The sequence below is a fragment of the Hypanus sabinus genome, chromosome 16 (assembly GCF_030144855.1).
Source record: "Hypanus sabinus isolate sHypSab1 chromosome 16, sHypSab1.hap1, whole genome shotgun sequence".
NCBI lineage: Eukaryota > Metazoa > Chordata > Chondrichthyes > Myliobatiformes > Dasyatidae > Hypanus > Hypanus sabinus.
This window is the reverse complement of record NC_082721.1, coordinates 69,399,938-69,422,690: the sequence shown is the minus strand read 5'-3', so window position 1 is coordinate 69,422,690 and position 22,753 is coordinate 69,399,938. Positions and strand designations below refer to the sequence as shown.

Here is a 22,753-nt window from a genome sequence, read left to right as displayed (position 1 = left end):
GTTTGGAAGGTGGGGTGGGGGTCGACCTGGAGGTGTGGCCAGACATCAGGAAATCAGCCCATTTGTCTCATCAGTTTTGTTTCCTGGCGTGTTGGAGGCCGAGGGGAGATCTGATAGAAAATTATAAAGTTATGAGAGATGTAGATTGGAGGCCGAGGGGAGATCTGATAGAAAATTATAAAGTTATGAGATGTAGATTGGAGGCTGAGGGGAGATCTGATAGAAAATTATAAAGTTATGAGAGATGTAGATTGGAGGCCGAGGGGAGATCTGATAGAAAATTATAAAGTTATGAGAGATGTAGATTGGAGGCCGAGGGGAGATCTGATAGAAAATTATAAAGTTATGAGAGATGTAGATTGGAGGCTGAGGGGAGATCTGATAGAAAATTATAAAGTTATGAGATGTAGATTGGAGGCTGAGGGGAGATCTGATAGAAAATTATAAAGTTATGAGAGATGTAGATTGGAGGCTGAGGGGAGATCTGATAGAAAATTATAAAGTTATGAGAGATGTAGATTGGAGGCTGAGGGGAGATCTGATAGAAAACTGTAAAGTTATGAGAGATGTAGATTGGAGGCTGAGGGGAGATCTGATAGAAAATTATAAAGTTATGAGAGATGTAGATTGGAGGCTGAGGGAAGATCTGATAGAAAATTATAAAGTTGTGAGAGATGTAGATTGATCATCATATTTTTCGCGAGGTAGAAATGTTAAACACTAGGAATTGTGTGGGAAAGTGTTTTATACGGATGGGTGGAACAGATTGCCATGGACAGTGGTGGAAGTGTATATGATAGTGGCAATTGAGGCTTTTGGATAGACTCATGAATGTATGGGGAACGGAGGGATATGGAGCATGTGCTGGTGGATGGGATTAATTTTATTTTACATCACGGTTGGACAAAAGGCCTGATCCTGTTCTGTGTTCCAAGCCTTCACCATGATCACCATTTACAAGAATCCTACGTTAAACCCGTTACATTTTCCTTGCATTCTCACTTCCTTCCAGATTCTAACCCTCCTCCAAGCAACAGCACCATTTACAGCAGCCAATTAACCTGCCAGCCTCCACATTGGAGGAACTTCAATCCCAGTGGCTGAAACTTGTACGGTCATGGTGAGAATGCGGTAACTCCACACACAGCACTGGAGATCAAGATTTGACCCTGGTCACTGTTGCTGTGCCACTGGGCTGCTTTTAAGATCTTGAACGAGGATAGAGGGGGTTAGAAGGAGTGCCCACTCGTGCCCTCACCTTCTCCAGATAAAACATGAAGCATCCTGATGAATGTGGCGTCTGTTAAGATGGGGGACTCATCTGTGATCAAGCTGAATTGTTTTCTTTTGTCCATAGTTTTCACTCACTTTACATCACTTTCTCTTGCTTCCTTCCATTTGTTGTGATCCCGGTCTCTTTGCAGACTAGGGGCTGACTGATAGTGTACTGGTTAGTACATAATAGTGCCATACAACAGAAGAGCTTTGTTAGGCCTTTCCAGAATGTAAGACCATGAGGTAGAGGAGCAGAATTAGGACATCTGGCCCATCGAGTCTGTTCTGCCATTTCATCATGCTGCTCCATTTTCCCACAGTCCCAATCTTCTGTCTTCTCCCTGTATCCCTTCATGTCCTGACCAAATAGCCTTAGCAGTGAAACATTACAGAGGCCTTGACATTAGCAGTGAAGCCCTACAGTGTGTTACACAACAGTGTATCAACCTTTGCCTTAAATATATGTTAAGATTTGGCCTTTAGGGCTATGCCTTTGGCAACAGATTCACCACTGGCAAAAGAAATTCCTCATCTCAGTTCTAAAAGGATGCCCCTCTACTCTTAGGCTGTGTCCTCTGGTCCTAGACTCCCCCACCATAGAAACATCTCCATGTCCACTCTATCAAGGCCTTTGAACATTCAATAGGGTTCAATTAGGTCACCCCCTCATTCTTCTGAATTCCAGTGAATACAGGCCCAGAGCCATCAAACAGCCTTCATATGACAAGCTGTTCAATCATTTTTGTAAACCACCTTTGAATCCTTATTAATGTCCACATGTCCTTTCTAAGATAAGGGACCCAAAACTGCTCCCAATGCTTCAAGTGAGACCTCACCAGAGCTTTATAAAGCCTCATCATTACACCCTTGCGTTTATATTCTGGTTCTTTTGAAATGAATGCTAAAGTGACATTTGCCTTCCTCATCAACTCATTCTGCAAATTAACTTTGCACTTCAGATTTGTGAATTTTCTCTCCATTTAGAAAATAGTCTACCCTTTTATTTCTTTTACTGAAGTCCTTGGCCATACACTTACCAACAGTATTCCATCTGCCATTTTTCTCCTAGTCTTCCTGTGGCCTCTCTACTTCCTCAAAACTACCTGCTCCTCCTCGTATCGTCCACAAACTTAGCAACAAAGCCATCAATTCTGTAACCTAATTTATTGACACATAACGTAAGAAGATGCAGTTCCTGTGGAACACTGGTCACCAGCAACCAACCAGAAAAGGCCCCCTTTATTCCCACTTTATTTTTGTACTAGAAACAAAAACTTGGTTTAAAAAAAATAATCTCTGGACACAATCACTCAGTGATGTTTATTTTTCCCTCATCTACATTTATTCCTTTTCCATACAGTGTACTTACAGCCTCAGGGGCATGGTTTTAGAATAATTGCAGTGGCACGCACTGCTAGTTTGCCTTTTGACAATTCCCCCTTTTAAAGGTGGAAACATTAATCCTGTCAGACAATGTGCTTTAAATTACAGCTGACACTAGTTGTCTTGCTGTGGGGAAGCAATTACTAGTGTTTCTATGGTGCAGTTTCAATACCCACATTAACCATTTATACTTGAAAATAGATGTAAGTAAATACGGACTGTCAGAAGGATTGGATTGAAATTTAAGTTAAAGTGGCAAAAAGGCCAAAAGAGATGTATTTTTACAAAATCTATATAGTGTGAAATGTCTTGAAAGGGTGGGGGAGGAGGAATAATTTGCAGGAAGGGTTTGGATAATTATTACATCGTGCAAAATATTAAGTTTGTGTAGAAGAACCTCTACTTCAAACTAAGTGGGTGGATCTTTCAAAAAACTAACATGGAGATGATTGAATTAATTGCTTTCTGGTGTGTTCTGGGAGTGGTGAAAGGAAGGAATGTCACCAGCGGGTTGTGGAATATTGAGCCATTACGTACCATGTTTTACCCCAATGGTTTGGCAGCAGATGGCGTAGCATACTCTACAATGCTCATTAGTGTTGAAGTAGCTAATTATAGAGCTGGAAAAAGGTGCATTGATCCACTGAGAAATATTTGGCAGATCATGATTGGTGGAAACCAGTGGTGTCATTATTGATAACTTGGGAAAACAGTCCAGTTGTAATGTTATGTGGCATCAAATAACTACCGTTACTCATTGCATGGTGTGTAACACTATAGAAGCACAATGACAATGCGTTTTAACTTATATCTTGGGGTGAACTAGAGCTAAACGCTGAGGTATGGCTTCAGAATACAAGGATGTCCTTTTAGAACAGATGAGGAGGGTGGTGAATCTGTGGAATTCGTTGCCACATATAACTGTGGAGCCAAGTCATTGAGTAAATTTAAAACGGAGTTTGATGGAGGATCTTGATTAGTGAGGGTATCAGGTTATGGGGAGAAAGAAGGAAAATGAGTTGAGAGGGAAAATAAATCAGTTCTGATTGGTGGAGCAGAGTTGATGGGCTGAATGGCTTAATTCTACTCCTACATTATAGTTTTATAAATAAAACCTTTCTATTTTTTTACTATAAGCTACTTTCTTTTGGTCTTATGTAATTATGAACAGGGGGTCAGTTTAAGAGTTTTGAATAATTTCACACATTTCCTTGCATGCGGCTTTTGAAACAACAGACTAACAAAACTATTTTTTGGGTTCAGTCTCATGTTTCTGAATTAAAGATCAAGCAACAACATTATTCTCTACAAACATTGACATGAATTAGGAATTTGCTGTGATGTGTCGGCGTGATATGCGGTTCTAAAAACTAACAATTATAAGAATACAGAGTTAATATAAAATTAGAGGTTAAAATACAGATAATGAATAAAAAGTGCATAAATGCCAGCATATTTTCGATGTAAACAGTGTTATAAAAAGTGGTTTAATGTGTCTACAGTGTAGTGCAGTGACTGAGGTTAAAGATCGAGGGGAATGGTGGGGGGGGGGAAGCTCTAACTGGAATGATTGATCAAATTAACTGTGGGAGGAAACTTTTAAGATGGCGCAAAGTTTTTGTTTTATTAGCCGTCTAGCACTTTACAGGAAGGAATAAATTAGAATCTTGGTTTAATGGAATTAAATTTTCAAAGTTCATTACTGTTATGTGAAATGAATGCACTCAAGTTTAATTGTTTTCAAGGCTGTACTGATCTGTGTGCATAGATCTTCTTCACTAGTGTTTGGTGTCAGCAACTGTTGTACTTAATGCCCCCTGTTTTCCTGTTTTTCAGGGCCAATGGTCTATGGAATCTGCTTTTGTCCTCTTTCCAAGCAACAACAACTCGAAGAGCTCAAGGTTGCTGGTATGGAAGTCTAAATATCAGCCACTACTGATAATGCAGTCGAAGTATGACAGTGCAAAACCTAAATAGAGATGCCAAACAAACACCAGATGAGCAGCTAAAAATCATTGCTCATGTTTTATGGAATTGATGGTGGAGAATTCAGTATTCACCCCGTCTTTGGGGTGCTGCTCTTTGTTTCAGTGCTGTTGCTGGTTTTTCAGAGAAGTTCTGAATTTGAGCCAGAATTCTTGAGTGTGAATTTCAGACCAAGTGAATGTATTTGAGTGCTGCTTATTGCAGACATATACAAAGGGCAGAGATCTGTAGCATTCTGAATGAGCAAGATTAAAACTTGTCAGGAATGGGAGCCATTCACCGTATGGACTTCAGTTCCATTATTGCTGTTGTTATATTTATTATAATTTTCACAAAGAATTGTTTATTTCTAAAGGCTGATTTATACTTGTGCGTCGCATCTACGCCGTAGGTGTCGCGTACCCCATGCTGTACCCTACGTGCACCTCTCCAGAAAAGTTACTCACGTGTCGTGGCGACGCAGACGGCAACAACTGTGATTGGTTCGCTTGGTAGCATTGCATTTCCTCCTACGAATTTCCAGTTGCTTTTTCTCCTCCATGTTTGTAGGCTGTGTGTACACCGATACGAAATAGATGAACCAAATCGTCAAATCTACCTGCCGACATGCGAAAATGTTTGAAATGCATTTCCTCGTTCATGTCTGTCATGAAGTAACTCAACACAGTGGCATAGAAACCCCACCACCAACTAGCATTTTGGTGCACACCAACGCATGCTCATTGTGGTATAGAGCGATGCAAAAGAGAAAATCAGGACAATGGCATAGGCTGCGGTGTAACCTGTACACACAAGTATAAATCAGCCTTAAGAGGGTTCTGCAAATGATTCTTTTTTCTATTTTCTTTCACTTCAACAGATTGCAATCTTGCTATCTCCTTGGCAAGGGTGGTTCAGACTGGGAATGGAGATGTTATCATAGCATCCAATTGCAAAAGTGTACAGTACACAAGGAGTCCACAATCTAGTATCCATGCAGATCTGTGCAATCTGAAATCTTCCAAGTTGCACCTTGTGCTGAGTTGGTTTTGGGTCCATGCCTTGGACTCTTGTGAGCTTTGTCAAGCACTTTGCTAAAATCCCTCTGTACTGTTATGCTAGACATGTACTGTTTGCACTAACCCCTTTTTATTCCCTTCATGTTCCCATCAACTCCCTGCAAATTCAATTGCTCACCTACACTAAAGACCAATTAACCTACCGACTCAAAACTGAGCTTAGTGCGAGGAAACTGAAGTGCTCAAAGGGAACAGAGTGACGATTACTGTCCTCCAGTCTGAATTCTTATGGATGAGTACTCCCCAATATGTTTTTCTTTCTTTGAAAGTAAAGACAAACAGTACACTCAGGCTGAGATCCATGCAACAAACCTGCCACTAAGCCCAGACCTCACTGCCGGGAACTTGTTGTAGTTTGCTGCTCTATACTGGCATTCCTGTAGCAATATGTTGCCCATGACATAGTGTGGGAATGTTGCTTGGGTGGCCACTATGCTGAGACATGGACTCTCGCTCAGTGGGCGTGAGGCATTGCAGCTGCACGTGTCATCAGGTTGGCCAGGTCACTGGTCACTTCATTTTGGATGTGAGAGAGGTTACCGTCTTCCCTCTTTGTTTTGCTGCACAACTCTTCTCAGTCCTGAGATTTCTCTTTAGTGAAGGACTTAGTGCCTAGCAGCCACCAGTTTGGGACAGCAAACTCCAGCTTGGGGCGGGCATTGTAGCCAAACAGTGTGAGATACAGGAACTACCATCATGTACAAATGGAGTGATGGATCTCGGTAGTCTGTCAACAGCCAGAGTAGCTTAGTAGTGGCATCCCAGCCAGGTTGCTGCTTGCTGCCCTGAGCCCTACATCTAGGCAGGGTAACAGTTTGGCACAAACTAGATGGGCTGAAGAGCCTGTTTCTGAGCTGTTGTACTCTATGATTGTGAGTGCTGAGCAGCTACACTGATTGCTGCAGCCTGTCAGCACTAGCCCTCTATACGCACTTTGCCTGTTACCTCCATGGCTTATTCCAGTCTAGACTCTGCTGTGCCACTTGGAGATTATTTGAACTGTTGAGCGCCATTTAGGCTTGAACCCTCAACCAAATTTTTGGCACATCAGCAAGGAAGGTACAGTGATACTTTCAGTAAAATAGCTACTTTGTCTTGTTGAAATCTCAGCCTTTTAAAGTCCTAGCATAGGTGCGGTCTGATCAATAACTTGATTATTTTTTATTTACTTTCACTTAGAAGCAGAAATGTTAGTCATGAATGTAGTTTTATTGTGCCTTCAGATACTTTGGAGAGTTTATTTGAATTAGACCCTTTTCAAAAAGGGCTTATTTCAAAACTTTATAATATAATTATGAAGATACGTTTAGAGCCTCTTTATAAGACTAAACAGGATTGGGAAAGAGAGCTTAGTTTTAGTATTTCTAGTGAGAATTGGGATAGAATTCTTCAATTAGTTAATACATCATTGTTATGTGCCAAACATTCACTAATACAATTTAAGGTTGTACAAGGATAAATTAGCTCATTTTTACTCTCATATAAGTCCTATTTGTGATAGATGTCATTCTGAAATTGCGTCTTTAACTCACATGTTTTGGTCGTGTTCATTTTTGGAGAAATATTGGAAAGATATTTTTGATATTATTTCTGCGGTTTTGAATATTGATTTATAACCTCATCCTATTACCGCAATTTTTGGTTTACCAATGTTAGATTCACAGCATTTATCTTCTTCAGCCCGTCGAATGATTGCATTTCTAACTCTGATGGCTAGAAGATCTATATTGTTGAATTGGAAAGAAATTGATCCTCCCACTGTATTTAATTGGTTCTCTCAAACTATGTTATGTTTAAATTTAGAAAAAATTAGAAGTGGTACTTTTGAGACTTCTATTAAATTTGAAAAGTTATGGAGACCATTTATTCAACATTTTCATATGATGTAATATGACCCTGTGCCAAGTACATTTGATTTCCCAGCTTTTAGCTTATGTATTTTGAGAGGACCGGAAGTGACGGCATTGATGAATACTTATTTTTGTGAGATATTATAAACAGCCCACTTTTTTTTTCCTTCTCTTTTGTTTGTTTTTTTTTCTTTTATATTACTTATTAGTTATAGTTATTAGATTAGATTAGTTAGTTTTGCATTATACAAATTTTTTTTTTGTTTTTTCTTTCTTTTTTCTGTTTTTTATATATTATACATTATGAAATATTTAGATTTACTATGTCCATACATATATCTTATGGCTTATGTCTTGGTAAACTCATTTATATTGTAACTATTATGTATGTTTTTTTTCATATGTAATGGAATGTGTATGTTGGTAATTTCTTTATCAATATATCATCTGTCCATATTACTAATATTAATAAAAAGATTTAGAAAGAAAGAATGTAGTTTTATGTAAATCTTATCCTTTGGAAAGGATTATAGTACCATGTGCTCTGTACATGATTCCGAGCCCACAGCAATGTGATTGATTTATTTGCCTTCACAAATGGCCCAGCTTGACAATTGAGTTGAATATAAATTGTTAATGATAGATAAATGCTGATCTTGTCAGAGTTAGGAATATCCTGGCAATGAATGAATATTGCTTTTGCAGTTGTTAGTTTAAAAAAGGGTGAAGTGGGGATCCTTACTGTCTTGGGAAGTATAAATGCCCCTGTCAAGGCAAAACGAGGCTTCCCATTTATTTTTTGTGGAACTCTAATGTAGTAGCGGTTGCCAACAGGCAGCAACATGTTTGATAATAATTCACTGGTCTTGAGAGAAACACTGGCATTGGAGACAACACCGTTATGTGTGAGAAATATCAGTATTTATTGCATTTTTCCACTAGGTTATGTATCTGGTTATTAGCTATTTGTGCCTCATATGCCAGTTCCCTTTGTTAAACATAATGCTGACATCAGTAATATTTCTCTTTTGATTTGCTTTTTGCAGACTCCAAGACATTGACAGAGAAGGAGAGAGAGAAATTGTTTGCCAAACTAGATGAAACGAAGGATTTTATTGGCTGGGCTATTGAGATCCTTTCGCCCAATGTAATTTCAACAAGTATGCAACAAAGGTACTTCTCAGCATACTGACTGAAAAGGAAGTATATATTAATGCACCAGGAAACAACAGCATAGCTGTTATTTACTTGATGCATGATAAGGAGTAAAGAGTTTTCAAATCCTACAGTGAGGAACTCTGTGGCTCCTAGGGGTGGGGAAATTCTTATAGTATCGTAAACAGCCTATGAATCAATTGAATTGTCATTAAAATAACATTTGATTTTCTATGTTGTTTGGACCATAAGACTTAGGAGCACAATTAGGCCCAACTAGTCTGCCCTGCCATTTGATCATGGCTGATTTATTATCCCTCTGAACCCCATTCTCCTGTCCCCTTTGAACCCCATTCTCCTGCCTTCTCCCTGTAACTTTTGACACCCTTACTAATCAAGAATCTAACAACCTCAGTTTTAAGTAAACCCAATGACTTATTCTCCACAGTCATCTATGGCAATGAATTTCACAGATTCTCCACCCTCTGCTAAAGAAAATTAAACGTTTCCTTGATTGGTCTGGCCAAAAACCTCTCCACACTTGCTTATCTGAATATCTAACCACTCAGTTATGTTAACTTTCATACAAAACTCAAAATAAATACCTGGCTTGATTACTTATTACTGAATTAGGCACTGAATCTGTACGTGACAAAGTCTTATAACCTTGTAACCTCCCGAGTTCAATTTTTGGATTGTGTCTAAATTAGGAGAGTCTCATCACAGTCTGGTCAAGAAACGTTTATCAAAGTTAATGTGATCCAGGACAATCCTTGGCTGTACTCGTTCCACCAACAGATGCGCTGGAGATAGTGACACAGTAGTATGCAGTAAGGGGAAAATGAGACCTGTTAATTTTCTCAACATCTTATCAATTTGAAACCCTTAAAATCTATTTATAACTGCTTATTCCCTTCCCCTGGGTTAATGCTGCTTCATCAGCAATGTTAAAGCCCATTTGAAAGAAATACGTAAAGTACAAAGACAGAATGGTCCGTTCTCCTCTCCTATTAGATTCCTTCTTTTTCACCTCCCACCTTATCAATTCAAACCCTTCCCCTACTCAGTGGGCTTCACCTATCACTTAGCTTGTACGCTTTCCTCTGCCTTCTGGACCCCGCCCTCCCCACACACACACCTTCTTGTTCTGACTTCTTATCCCTTCCTTTACAGTCCCGATGAAAGGTCTGGGCCTGAAACATTGACTGCTTATTTCCCGCCATAGATGCCAGCTGACCTGCTGAGTTACTCCAGCATTTTTTGTGTGTTGCTCTGGACTTTCAGCATCTGCTGAATGTCTTGCGTTTGTGATATGTTGTAGCTGAGGCTTGTGGTTTGTGTTTTAGGTGTCCATGCCCTTTGGCATTGCTGTAGGAACTCTCGGGGTTAGGGTCCTTGACTTGGCTGTAGAAATCGTGGAAAGTTAATTATGCAGAAAGTAGCCATTCAGCCTAATATGTCTGCGTTGATTGAAATAAATAGATCTTGTTTGAATATTCCATCCTTCAGTTCTGTGTCTGTAGACCTGCAGGTCACATCTTCAAGTGAATGTCCAGGTAATTTTAGATGCGATGAGGTTCCCTGCCTTTCCTCCTTTGTTCTCAAGCCACAACTCTGATGAAAATGTTTATGTACCAATTCCTTAGATCTCTGCCCAACTGCTTTTGACGCTCCTGCTAAGTCATGTCTAAAGGCAGTTCTTTTAAAATTGCTTTGGAATTACTGCAATAAATCTAATTTGGTCAGAAACAGCAGAACCATGAGTCAACTGCCTGTGTATGATCAGTGACTGAATTCTGTATTTTTTTAAAGCAACTTCCTATAAGTGTCTGGGTGTATACTTTTAAATGCATCAGCAGATGTGATTTTGTGTCCTATATGATGTTGTGCCTTTGCTTTCTTTGTCATTTTTTGGTCATTCTTCTTAAGACATTGACCAATCTTTTATCTATTAAGCCTATCCAGGCTCACTCCTCCACATTTGCTTGTAATCGAGTCTCTCTTGGACATTATCAATACTGCCTTTTCCCTGACTCTCTTTCCACCCACCTACTCTTGCAATACTAGTTCAGAAGTTAACCAACATGTCTTTGAGATATTAGAAGAACTTAGGGCATCTGGAGGAAACGCACAGAGCTAGAGAGAACACATAAAAACTCAGAATAGTAATCAGTCTCAGATCCCAGCAAAGGAGTAACTGTGCTAACTGCCGCACCACTATGCTATCCCATTTTCCTATGACAACTTCTTATTAGAAACGTGAAAAGAAAGAAAGTGCTGCCACAAAAAAGCAGGATCCATCATCAAGGACCTTCACCATCCAGGCCATCTTCTCTTCTCACTTCTACCTTCGGGCGGGAGGTACAGAAGCCTTAGGTTCCACACCAGCAGGCTCAGAAACAGTTATTACCCTACGACCATCAGGTTCCTGAAATAGCATGGATAACTCCACTCGCTTCAACTTTAAACTGATTCTGCAATACCTCGACTCCCTTTCAAGGACTCTTTACTTTTGAACTTGTAAATCTGTATACTGTTTTGTGAATTTAAAGTTTTTAAGTCAAAAGCAGCGGTAAATTTAGAATATATGGAATTTATTGACTTAATGGTTTCAAAAAGCAACACATCCATTCAGTGTGCTAAAACCTTGCAGCTTTGAAGGTCCACTACCTTACTTTAAAAAAAAGACATCAGCTTTAATCCCAATAACTGAATTTTCCATAAATGGTTGTTTCTCAGAACATAGTTGCTTAAAGTCATTTCAAGATTCAAGGTTTTTTGTCATTTTTCAGTACATGAGCAGAAAGGAGAACAAAATGATTGTTACTCCGGATCTGATGCAGCATGAAAAAAAAATCACAATAAGTATTAAAAAACACAACAAATATAAATATGAAAACTGAAGAGAGCTGGATTATAATTTTAGTTTTTAAAAAGCTTGTTTAACTTACTTGTTCAGGGGAAAATACATATATATATTGTATTTTATTTATATATATATATATACTGTGCGTGTGTGATATATTTATATAGAGATAACATTTTCAAAGTCATTTGCTGACCATGATTCTTGTTTCCAAAACAGGACCAAATGCAACCTGAATACCTTGTCTCATGATGCTGCCATTGGCCTCATCCAGTATGCATTGGATAGTGGTGTCCAAGTCAAAGAGGTGAGAAGGAGAAGATTACTGCAGACAACTGAGTAATTCTGTGGTAAAAAATCAAGTCATACTATTAATGAAAAATTGCAAAGAAAGCAGAAATTGATGGAAATTCCCTGGAGCAATAAAGAATCTGCCGGAAGAACTCAGTGGGTTGAGCATTACTTGGGGGAGGAAAGGAAACATCGACAATGATGTTCCTCCTACATATGCTGCTTGACCTGCTGAGTTCCTCCAGCAGACTGTTTGCTCTAGATTCTAGCATCAGCATTCTTTTGTGTCTCTGGAAGTACCCAGCTGGCAAGCATGTAGCAAAAAGAGTTGGTAGCCTAGTTGTGACCATACTAATCTTACAATTTACTTACCTTTAAATGTTAACTTTCTACCTGAAGCAATTTTAATTTACGTGGGGAATCAATGGTGCAGTAATCAAAAATAGTAGATTAGCAAAGCTGGAGATCTGAGTTCATATTCCAAAAAGGGAATTCGAGTCTAGTTTTACAGTCTTGTGCGGGGATGGGGGGAGCGGGGAGTGGGTTTAAGCCTTATAATGGAAACCATAAAACTTACGAATTGTTGTAAAAATGTTATCTGTTAACTAATTGTGTTTTAGTGACTCCAGCTCTAGAAATGTGGTCTTTTAACTGCCTGTCAAAGCATTGGTTTGATCATCATCTGTTCATTTAATAACCTTTGCCGGTTCCTGTAATCTGCTTGGGATCCTGATGCTGGACTTTTTAAAAATATACTTAAATGACTATTTAAAAAATGGAGGTTGAGCTTTTTTTGTGCTCAAGTACATTCAGTCAAGGGTATTAAGTAACCTGAAAGGTGTAATGCAGTGTCTGCCAAAATAGAAAAATTGTTTTTAACTAGTAATTTGAATAATTATTAATTTTATGATGTTCGCGGTAGGGTGACAAATATAATTGAGTAGATTTTGGGGGGGATTTTTGAAGTTATTTACTGGTGTGATTATTTTCTGCTCTTGCTAATCACTTCAAGAACAGAAAGAAAACATTAGAATACCAGGTTGAAACAATCTTGTGAAAGGTCTTCAACCTGAAATATTACCTCTCTACCTCTCTGGCATCCCCTCACTTATGTCTAGCCTGCTGAATATTTAAAGCATTTTCTGTTTGTTTTCTATCAGATTTCTGGCTTGCAATTTTACTATTTTTACTTTTACATCATTCCTTTTTCTAAAGTAAATACTGTAAGAGTTTAAAGAAATGGGATTGAGAAAACAGTACAACTTCACAACTATCCACAAGAAATCTCTAACAGAGGAAATCATCCTTTCTTTCAATAACTAACTACAGTTGATGCCTTAGATAGTGGCAACATGATTTTTATTGTTACTGTCAACGTGGTTCCAAAGCTCTCTGTTTAGTGTTGCTACATACTGTGACTCATTTTTTGCAATATCCTGTTCTGATGGTCTTCACAAAAACATATTGTACAGATTCAGCAGGCTTAATTTCCTTTTTATCTTAAATTATTACAAAGCTAAGTTTATAGTGTCTAGACAAAATTTGTCTCCAAATTCTTCACTGGGATAATCGCTTATCTCTGCAGAACTGTGGAAAAATTACTATGGCAACAGTGCCAGTTTTAAAGAGAGCAGCTAAGGATTTATTTTAATCTTTTTGTTTAAGGCCTTTCCATTACCAATGCTATGTAATGCACTTTTGATGAATTTCTGTACTGGCCTGATGGTTCATTTGTGCTTGCAGTTTGACCAGCTCAGTGTCCATGAGCAGTACAAATCATTAGCAATCTGCCATTTACATTTTGGAACCTGGGTGAGATTTTGCTTCTTGTCCAAACAAGGTGATGGTTCATTTGGCTCTGAATCAATGCAATTGATTACCTTGGAGCACTCTCATTCATTACTTCAATTAGACTAAATATTAAAATGAATTGACATGCGTGATTTTACTGGAAATCCATGATACAGCACTCATTTCTTGCTATAAAATTATGTTTAAAATTCACTTTCATTCTGCTGCTCGCTGGATTTTTTTTTGTTTTTTTGCACCATTCTCTGCAATTGAGAGCCAACAAGAGACTGTTGTGTGTGCAAATCCCAGGAAATCAGCGGTTTCATAGATACTCAAATCACCCCATCTGGCACCAGCAATTATCCACAGTCAAAATTACTTAGCTCACATTTTTCTCCATTCTGATGCTTGATCTGAACAACAATTGAACCTCTTGACCATGTCTGCATGCTTTTATGCATTGAGTTTCTGTCACACGATTGGCTGAATAGATATATTAGAGCAGTTATACCTAATAAAGTGGCCACTGAGTGTACGTATAATAACAGAATATGGTTTTCTATGTTTTTTGCATGAGACAAACTCAGGTTTGACTAGAATCCATGCTTTTAATGATGAAAATAATTTGTACACAAAATTAATCTCACGTCCATGCTACAGGAAAAGGATCAGTCTGGGTTATTGGCACTTCCCTTCTTTAGCTATATCTAAAGATGATGCTTTCAGCCTTGTTCGGGTGGTGAAGTCCCAAAGTCCTTGCTATTCTTTGGATGAGTAAAATCCAAGCTTTCTCGGCTCCCCTATAATCCTTTCGACAACTTGCTGAATCTGTGTCCCCTACTTATCTCACATGGACATTGGTGCCCTCCACTGAGCACTCAAGCCTGTGTCTTTATCGATGCTTTGCTGCACACTTGAGTGCTTGGTGGGGGGGGGGGGGGGGGGCTCTGATGCTTTTTGGTGGTGGGTGGGGGAGGATCGTTGCCTTGCTGCTGCTTGTGTGCGGGAGGGGGGATTTGGGGGGTGCTTTGGGGTTCTAACGCTTTAACTCATTCTTTGGGGCACCTTTTTGTAGATGTTTGAGAAGAGAAAGAATTTCAGGATGTATATTGTATACATTTCTATAATATTAAATATATCTATTGAATTGAGTCCTTCCTTTTCACACTGAGTCTTTTATCATTTTTATGCAAGTTAGACAAAAAGCAGAATATCCCATTGGGATATGTCCATACATGGCCTCCTCTACTGCCATGATGAGGCCAAACTCAGGTTGGAGGAGCAACACCTCATATACTGTCTAGGTAGTCTCCAGCCATTGAATTCTCCAACTTCCGGTAATTCCCTCCCTTCTCCCTTCCCCCATCCCAGTTTCACTCTGCCTCCTCCTCCAGCTGCCTATCACCTCTCTCATGATTCCGCCTTCTTCTACTACACACAGTGCTTTCCCCTTACATTCCTTCTTCACCTTTCCTGCCTATCCCCTCCCTGCTTCCCCTCCCCCACCCCTTGATCTTTCCCCTTACTGGTTTTTCACCTGGCAACTACCAGCCTTCTTCCACCCTCCCCCCCCCCACCTTCTTTACAGGGCCCCTGCCCCCTCCCTCTTCAGTCCTGACGAAGGGTCTCGGCCCAAAACGTTGACTGCTCATTTCCATGGATGCTGCCTGACCTGCTGAGTTCCTCCAACTTATTCTACGTGTTGCTTTGACCCCAGGATCTGCAGTGTACTTTGTGGTTGCAGAATTAGGTTATTTGACCCATTGAATCTCCACCGTTCCATCATGGCTGATTTATTATTATTCTCCACCCCATTATCCTGCCTTTTCCCCATAACTTTTAAAACCCTGACAAACCAGCCTTCGCTTTAAGTATACCCAATGACAAGACCTCTACAGCTTTCTGTGGCAATGAATTCCTCAGATTCTCCTCAGTCTAAAAAGTATAAACCCTCCTTATCTCTGTTCTAAAGGGATGTCTTTCTGTTCTGAGGCTGTGCCCTCTGGTCCTAAGCTCTCCCGCTATAGGAAACATGCTCTCCATGCTAACTCTACTTAGGCCTTTCAGTATTCGATTGGTTTTTCAATGAGATCCCCTTCATTCTTCTAAACTCCAGCGAATACAGACCCAGAGCCTTCAAATGCTCTTCATATATTAACCCTTTCGTACCTGGAATCATTCTTATGAACATCCTCCAATTCGAAGGAAAATAATCTCATCTCCTAAAATTCACCAATTCTGAGAGTATCTTTACACATTTCATCTGCACCCTCTCTTGTGCTGTCATTTTTTAATGTTGACTGTAACTCCTTAAGAAACTACTAGACTTTTTCAAAAGTGGTGTCCTTGTGCCACATGTAATAGATTATACCTAACTGTGCTCCCATATATTTTTGCTTATTTATCCTTAGGTTTATGTAGACACAGTAGGACCAGCTGAGAAATATGAAGCCAAGCTGAAGGAGCGTTTCCCTGAGATTGAGGTTACCGTCAGAGCCAAGGCTGATTCCTTGTTTCCAATTGTCAGTGCGGCCAGTATTTGTGCTAAGGTGAGTGCTGAAGATGTGTTTTACCTTTGAATCTGGGCAACATTGAATATTGTGTCTCAAGGTCTTATCACAACCTTCTCCAAGTCAGATGGAGACAAGCAATTTGTCCCTGCCTCCACACATCCAGTGCAATGATAAGAACATTTGAAACAGTTAAAATTGAGTTTCAATTTGTGCAAGATAACATGTCTGGTAAATGCTTGGTATATTAGTATTACAATATTTTAATTTTCTGAGTGTGCTCTAATCATTGCTCCAGATTAAGATATTTTAAAAAAACCTCCCCCAAGTAAATTTCTTTTTGTTTCTTACTGTGCTTTTAAAATGAATTCCAGCTTTTATTCCTTTTAAATTTACATTAATCATGAAAAATCGTGCCCAAAAATTTCAAGAGTATTTTTTAATCTAACTGCCATTTGGATTTTATCAGGCTAACAAATACTGGGAGATTCAGTGGTGACTCAGCATTGTTGAGACATTTGAAAACCATTGGCCAGAAGTCACTGACCGGACACATCGTTTGTATGATCCACATAAAATTACTGTACAATACTGTATAAACTTAAATTTTACTAACCTGTAAGAATTCATTTGGTTGGGGAGTGGCAATTTCTTTCAGATCCCATCCAATCGAGTCGGAGTTGCATAGGGACTTGGTAGTCCTAGTGTAGGATTTCCTAAAAGTTAACTTGCAGGGTAAGTCAGTGGGCAATGTTAGCATTCTTTTCCAGGGAACTAAAATTATACAGCAAGGATGTTACACTGAGACTTTATTAGGCATTGGCCAGACAACATTTGGAAAATTTTGAGCAGTTTTGGGCGCTTTTTCTAAGAAACAATATGCTGGCATTGGAGAGAGTCCAGATCCAGAGGAGATGTACAAGAATTATGAAAAGGGTTAATATATGAGGAGTGTTTGATGGCTGTGGCCTTGATCTTGCTGGAATTTAAAAGATGGTGGGGGGTGGGGGAAGAGATGGATCTTATTAAAAGCTACTGGATATTGAAAGACCCAGATAGAGTAGATGTGGAGATGTTCAAAGGTCAAGTTTAATGTCACAGAAATGTATACAATATTCATCCTGAAATGCTTTTTCTTCGCAAAACATCCAGAAAAACAGAGAAGTGCCCCAAAGAATGAACGACAGTTAAACACGGGAGCCCCAAAGTCCCCACCAGCTCCCCCCCTACGCGTAAGTGGCAGAGAGCAATGATCCCCCCCTCGCCCCACCAGCAAAAATAAACGCGCATCGGTACAATCACCAAGCCCAAGCGTGTGCTAAGCAATAGCAAAGACACAGACCAAAGTTACCCCAAAAGCTTTGCATTTCATCCGAATTCGACACCCACAGGTTCTCTCTCTCCCTGGCAGGGGAGAGGGAGATGTCCCCATTTTCACAGCGAGCGGGAGACATAACAACCCGCTAGGTTACGATCTTGAAAGTCAGTTTTGTCACTTTTTTTGAGCTCTATGGACAAAGATCGCAAAGACCTCGGGTCTTCAGGCCTACAACGAAAGATTTTCTGGCCTCCCCGACGACACACGAGTCTCCTGCCGTGACACCGACCCTCGATCCACCCGTCTCCAGAGCCCCGAGATCTTTGGCTTCCGAACACGATGGAGCTTCTCAGGCCAAACCCTTGGCATGTCGAATAGCAGCCAGTCGTGGAACCCCGAGACTGGGTCGCATTCCCACAAAGAACCGAAGCCTGCGTGTAACTCCAGGTCAGGGTCTTGAACCCTGAAAGGAAAAGATAAAGACATTAAAGATAGAAATAGAGCTGTTTCTGAAGATGCAAGCAAAGGAGTTGCCGTTCAGTGCTATCACTCCTCCTAAGCTCCACCCCAATTCCTTCATCAGTGGGGGAATCTAGAACCAGAGGGCACAGCTTAGAAGGACAAAGGAGTCCCTTTAGAACAGAGATGAGGAGGAATTTCTTTAGCCAGTTGGTGGTGAATCTTTAGAATTCATTGCCTCAGGTGGCTGTGGAGGCCAGTTCATTGGGTATAAGTAAAACCAAGGTTATTAGGTTTTTGATTAGTAAGGTTGTCCAAGGTTACAGGGAGAAGGCAGGAGAATGGGGTCGAGTGGTATAATCAGACGTGATGGAATGGCGGAGCACACTCGATGGACCAAATGACCTAATTCTGCTACCATGTCTAATGCGCTTATGGTGTAACTTATATAAAATGATAAAAGACTCAGTGTGAATAGGATGGCTCATTTCCATTTGAAGTAAGTATGGAGCATAGATTTAGCCAGTTCATGGAAGGATTATAGGGGAACTGAGAAAGCTTGAATTTCAAAGAATTAGGAGGGATCTCATTGAAAGTTACTGAGTATTGAAAGTCCTAGATAAAGTTGACTTGGAGAGGATGTTTTGTATATTGGGAGAGTGTAGGCCCAGAGGGTGCAGCCTCAAAATATAAGGATGTCCCTTTAGAACAGAGATGAGAAATTTCTTTAGCCAAAGGGAGTGGAACTCATGACATCTAAGCTATGGAGGCCAAGTCATCGGGTAATATTTAAAGCTGAGTTTGATAGGTTCTTTATTAGTCAGGGTATCAAAGGGTGCAGGGAGAAGGCAGGAGAAAGAGGTTGAGAGAGAAAATAATTTAAACATGATGGAATGGAAGAGCAGATTCGATGGGCTGAATGACCTAATTCTGCTCCTATGTCATATGGTGTTGTGGTCTAAAATAATGCATTTTCTTTTTGCATGGCAAAGTATGACCAGTGGGTGTCAGTATTGGGTTGTTTTCTTCGAAGTGAAAAAATAATGTTCAAGTCACCATTTAATTTTTACGTTTAGGAAATACAGTAACATTTCTTATGTATTTTAATGCCAAACAAATGGTTAAAGGTTGCTGTATATATCTTAAAACATTTCAATGCATGATGACATTTGAAATGTATTTTAAAGTAGGATTGGGTTTAAATTTATACATCAAGAGATTGTATGTCGATTCTGACCTTTTAATTTGCATGTCCTCTTCAGGTTGCAAGGGACCATGCCATTCAGTCATGGAAGTTTGTTGAAGATCTAGAAGACATAAGCCCAGATTATGGCTCGGGTTACCCTAATGGTGAGAATCAGAAGTAGGTGGCGGTACAGTAGAGTGGATAGTGGTTTGTTTCTTATTACCAGGCTGATTTGGGAAGTTCATACTGGATCTTCCAAGGCATGGTAAGGATAGAGAGCAGCTGATCATGTCGCATTTAACAAACATTTTACTTCTCGATCTGAGTTGGTTTTGTTGTTGATATATTTATTGATTGCCTTTTGAGTAGAATGATAATTTTATCTGGCTGTGCAATTAATTATTTAGGATGTTTTTGAGATTTAAGAGGTAGTGAAAGATTGCTTGCTTTTCTGTCATGTGACTTTCTCTCTCTCAAAGTACACCTCTCCTTTTGGCTTGGACCACTTTAGTACCTGTGGTTCAAGAGGCTGATGGTTGAAGGGCAGTAACAGTTCCTGAACTTTGTGCTATGAATCCTGAGACTCCTGAACCTTCTTTCAGATGGCAGCAGTGAGAAGCTGAATGGATCCTGACCCGGATCTGGGCCGTCCCTTCCAAATATCCGGACCTGACTTGCACTACCTTACTTTCCCTTTTCTATTTTCTAATTATGATTTATAATTTAAACTTTTTATGTTTACTTTGATTTGTACTCCAGGGAGCACGAAGTGCAGAGTCAAATATCACTGTGATGATTGTACGCTCTAGTGTCAATTGTTTGGTGACAATAAAGTAAAGAGAGCATATCCTGGGCAGTAGGAGTTGCTGATGATGTTTTCCTGCAACAGTGTTCAGTGTAGATGTGTTCTATGGTGGGGAGGGCCTTACCTGTGATGGACTGGGCCATGTCCACTACTTTTTGTAGGACTTCGCATTCTAGGACATTGGTGTTTCCATACCAGGCTGTGATGCAACCAGTCAATATCCTCTTCATTACACATCTATAGAAGTTTGTCAGAGTTTTTCAAATCATGCCGAATCTCCACAAGCTCCTAAGGTTGTAGAGGTACTGTGCTTTCTTCGTAATTGCACTTAAATGCTGAGCCCAGGAAAGGTCCTCCGAGATAATAACACTGAGGAATTTGCTGACCCTCTCCACCTCTGATCCTCTGAGGGCTGGCTCATGGAACTCTTGTTTCCTGCTCATGACGTCAAAAATCAGTTCCCTAGTCTTGCTGACATTGAGTGAGAGATTCATCACCACCTTTGATTCTGCCTACCACTGTGGCGTCGCCAGCAAAGTTGAATATGGCATTTTAGCTGCGCTTAGCCACACAGTCATCAAGTACAGCAAGGGGCTAAGCACATAGACTTGTAGTATGCCTGTGCTGATGAAGATTCTGGAAGAGATGTTGCCAATCCAAACTGACTGGGGCCTGCAAGTGAGGAAATCCAATTGCATAAGGAGGTATTGAGGCTAAGGGCTTAGTTTGAGAAGATGATGGTATTGAATAGTGAGCTGCAGTCAATAAAGAGCATCCTGATGTATGCATTTTTGCTGTCCAGGTGTTCCAGGGTTGAGTGAAGAGCCAATGAGATGACATGTGCTGCGGACCTGTTCTTCGGTATGCAAATTTGGAGTGGATCCAAGTTGTTTTTCAGGGAGGCGTTGGCATGTTTCATCACCAGCCTCTCATAACACTCTTCACTGTGGATGTAAGTGCTACTGGACAATAGTCATTGAGGCAGGTTACCATGTTTTTTAGGCAGTGGTATAATTGAAGTCTGCTTGAAGCAGGCAGGTGCCTCAGACTGCCAAAGCAAGATGTTAAAGATCTCAGCGAACACTCCAGCCAGTTGATCAGCACAGGTCTTTAGTACTTAGACAGGTACCCCGTCTGGGCCGGATGCTTTAAGTGTCCTCACATGTCGACCTCAGAGACTGAAATCATGAGGTCATCGGGGGCTGTGGGAGTTTGTGATAATTTTGACAGATGGATGATAAAAAAACACAATCTGTTGCTATGCATTTGTCTGTATTAGCATGTGTAATAACTAATCAAATTTTACATTTGTTATAGTCTGTTAGTAAGGCCAAAATCTGTGCCTTTTTCTAATTGCCCCTAAAAAGGTTTCAGCAACCCATTTTTCTGTTTGGAACCACAGTAATTCCTCTGGAAGTAGTTTTGAGGTGTTGTTGAGTACGAAATTGTAGGATTTACACCCAATGATGCCAGAGGGAAAGAATGATATGTTCTAAGTCAAAATGATATGTTATTTGGGAAAAGAATGTACAGACACTAATGTTGTCATTTGCCTCTTGATCTTGCTCTTGACGATAATGTTGTGGGCAGTGTTGTCAGTGTGTAGCTCAAGCATTAACTGCAGTGCACTTTGAAAATGCACTTTGCTACAACACAGCGGAAAGAGCATTTAGGCCAATGAGCAACTTCCCATTAAGTATTCCTTTGTCCTAGATGGTAGTGAGCTTGTGCTCTTGGAGTTGTCCAAAATTACGAACTCGAGAAAATCTGCAGATGCTGGAAATCCAAAGCTGCACACACAAACGTCGAAGGAACTCGGCAGCTGTAAAGAGTAAACAGCTGATGGTTTGGGCCGAGACCCTTCATCAGGACTCAAACTTCACCAGGGCTGAAGAAGAGTCTCAGCCCAAGACATTGACTATTTACTCCTTTCCATGGATGCTGCTTGGCCTGCTGAGTTCCTCCAGCATTTTGTGTGCGTTGCTTTAGAAAGAAAGATTACCTTTTCATGTCACATGCGCATGAAAACATATAGTGAAATATGTCGTGTTTTTCGATGGCCAACACTGTCCGTGAATGTGCTGTGGGCATCCCGTAAATGTTGCCATAACCTGTATATCTTTAGAATGTGGGAGGAAACAGAAGGAATCCCACATGGCCATTGGGAGAATGTACAAACTATATACAGTGGTGTGAATTGAACCTTGATTACGATAGTGTTGTAAAGTGTATTACTAGCCACTCAGCTACCATGCTGCCTTTGATGTCTTGAAAAATGTAGAGTATTCCATGAAGTTTATAGAATGATAAATGTTTTAAATGATATCTTTATTTTTAATATGTTTAGTCACTTTATTAGCATTGATTAGCATTAACATTGATTGTCAGATGTTGACCAGGAAATTGTCACCCAGAAAATTTCTTGTCGGTGTATTTGAATGGAGCAAGCACATTGGTGTCAGGAATGGAAAAGCGATTAGAAAGAAAGATGAAAGGTCTTGGCCTGTAATGTCGACTGTTTACTCTTTTTCAGAGAGGCTGCCTGGCCTGTTGAGTTTCTCCAGCACTTCATGTGTGTTGCTTTGGATTTCCAGCATTGGCAGAATTTCTCATGTTTGTAAAAAAGAAATCTTGTTGCTGTGCAACCAAATTTAATCCACTCGCACTCTACTAACTTTGCTCTGAAAGTAGATTTTTGGACAAATATTTACAAATTAGCTGATATCTAGTATCATGAATTCATTACATGATGTGGTGTCACTTCTTCAGGAAGCCCCAAAGAACATCATAATTAATTGCTTTTAACATTGTCAATGTGGA

The 22,753-nt window shown here is 40.0% G+C and overlaps 1 protein-coding gene across 1 annotated transcript in view; it reads left to right on the top strand.

Moving 5' to 3' along the window:
- rnaseh2a (ribonuclease H2, subunit A) overlaps positions 1-22,753 on the top strand; it is a 35,266-nt gene that overhangs the window by 332 nt on the left and 12,181 nt on the right. The window contains exons 2-6 of the mRNA XM_059992055.1: positions 4,495-4,566; positions 8,599-8,725; positions 11,793-11,880; positions 16,067-16,204; positions 19,205-19,292. Of these exons, the coding sequence (XP_059848038.1) occupies positions 4,495-4,566; positions 8,599-8,725; positions 11,793-11,880; positions 16,067-16,204; positions 19,205-19,292 (513 nt within the window). The remainder of the gene's footprint in view (positions 1-4,494; positions 4,567-8,598; positions 8,726-11,792; positions 11,881-16,066; positions 16,205-19,204; positions 19,293-22,753) is intronic.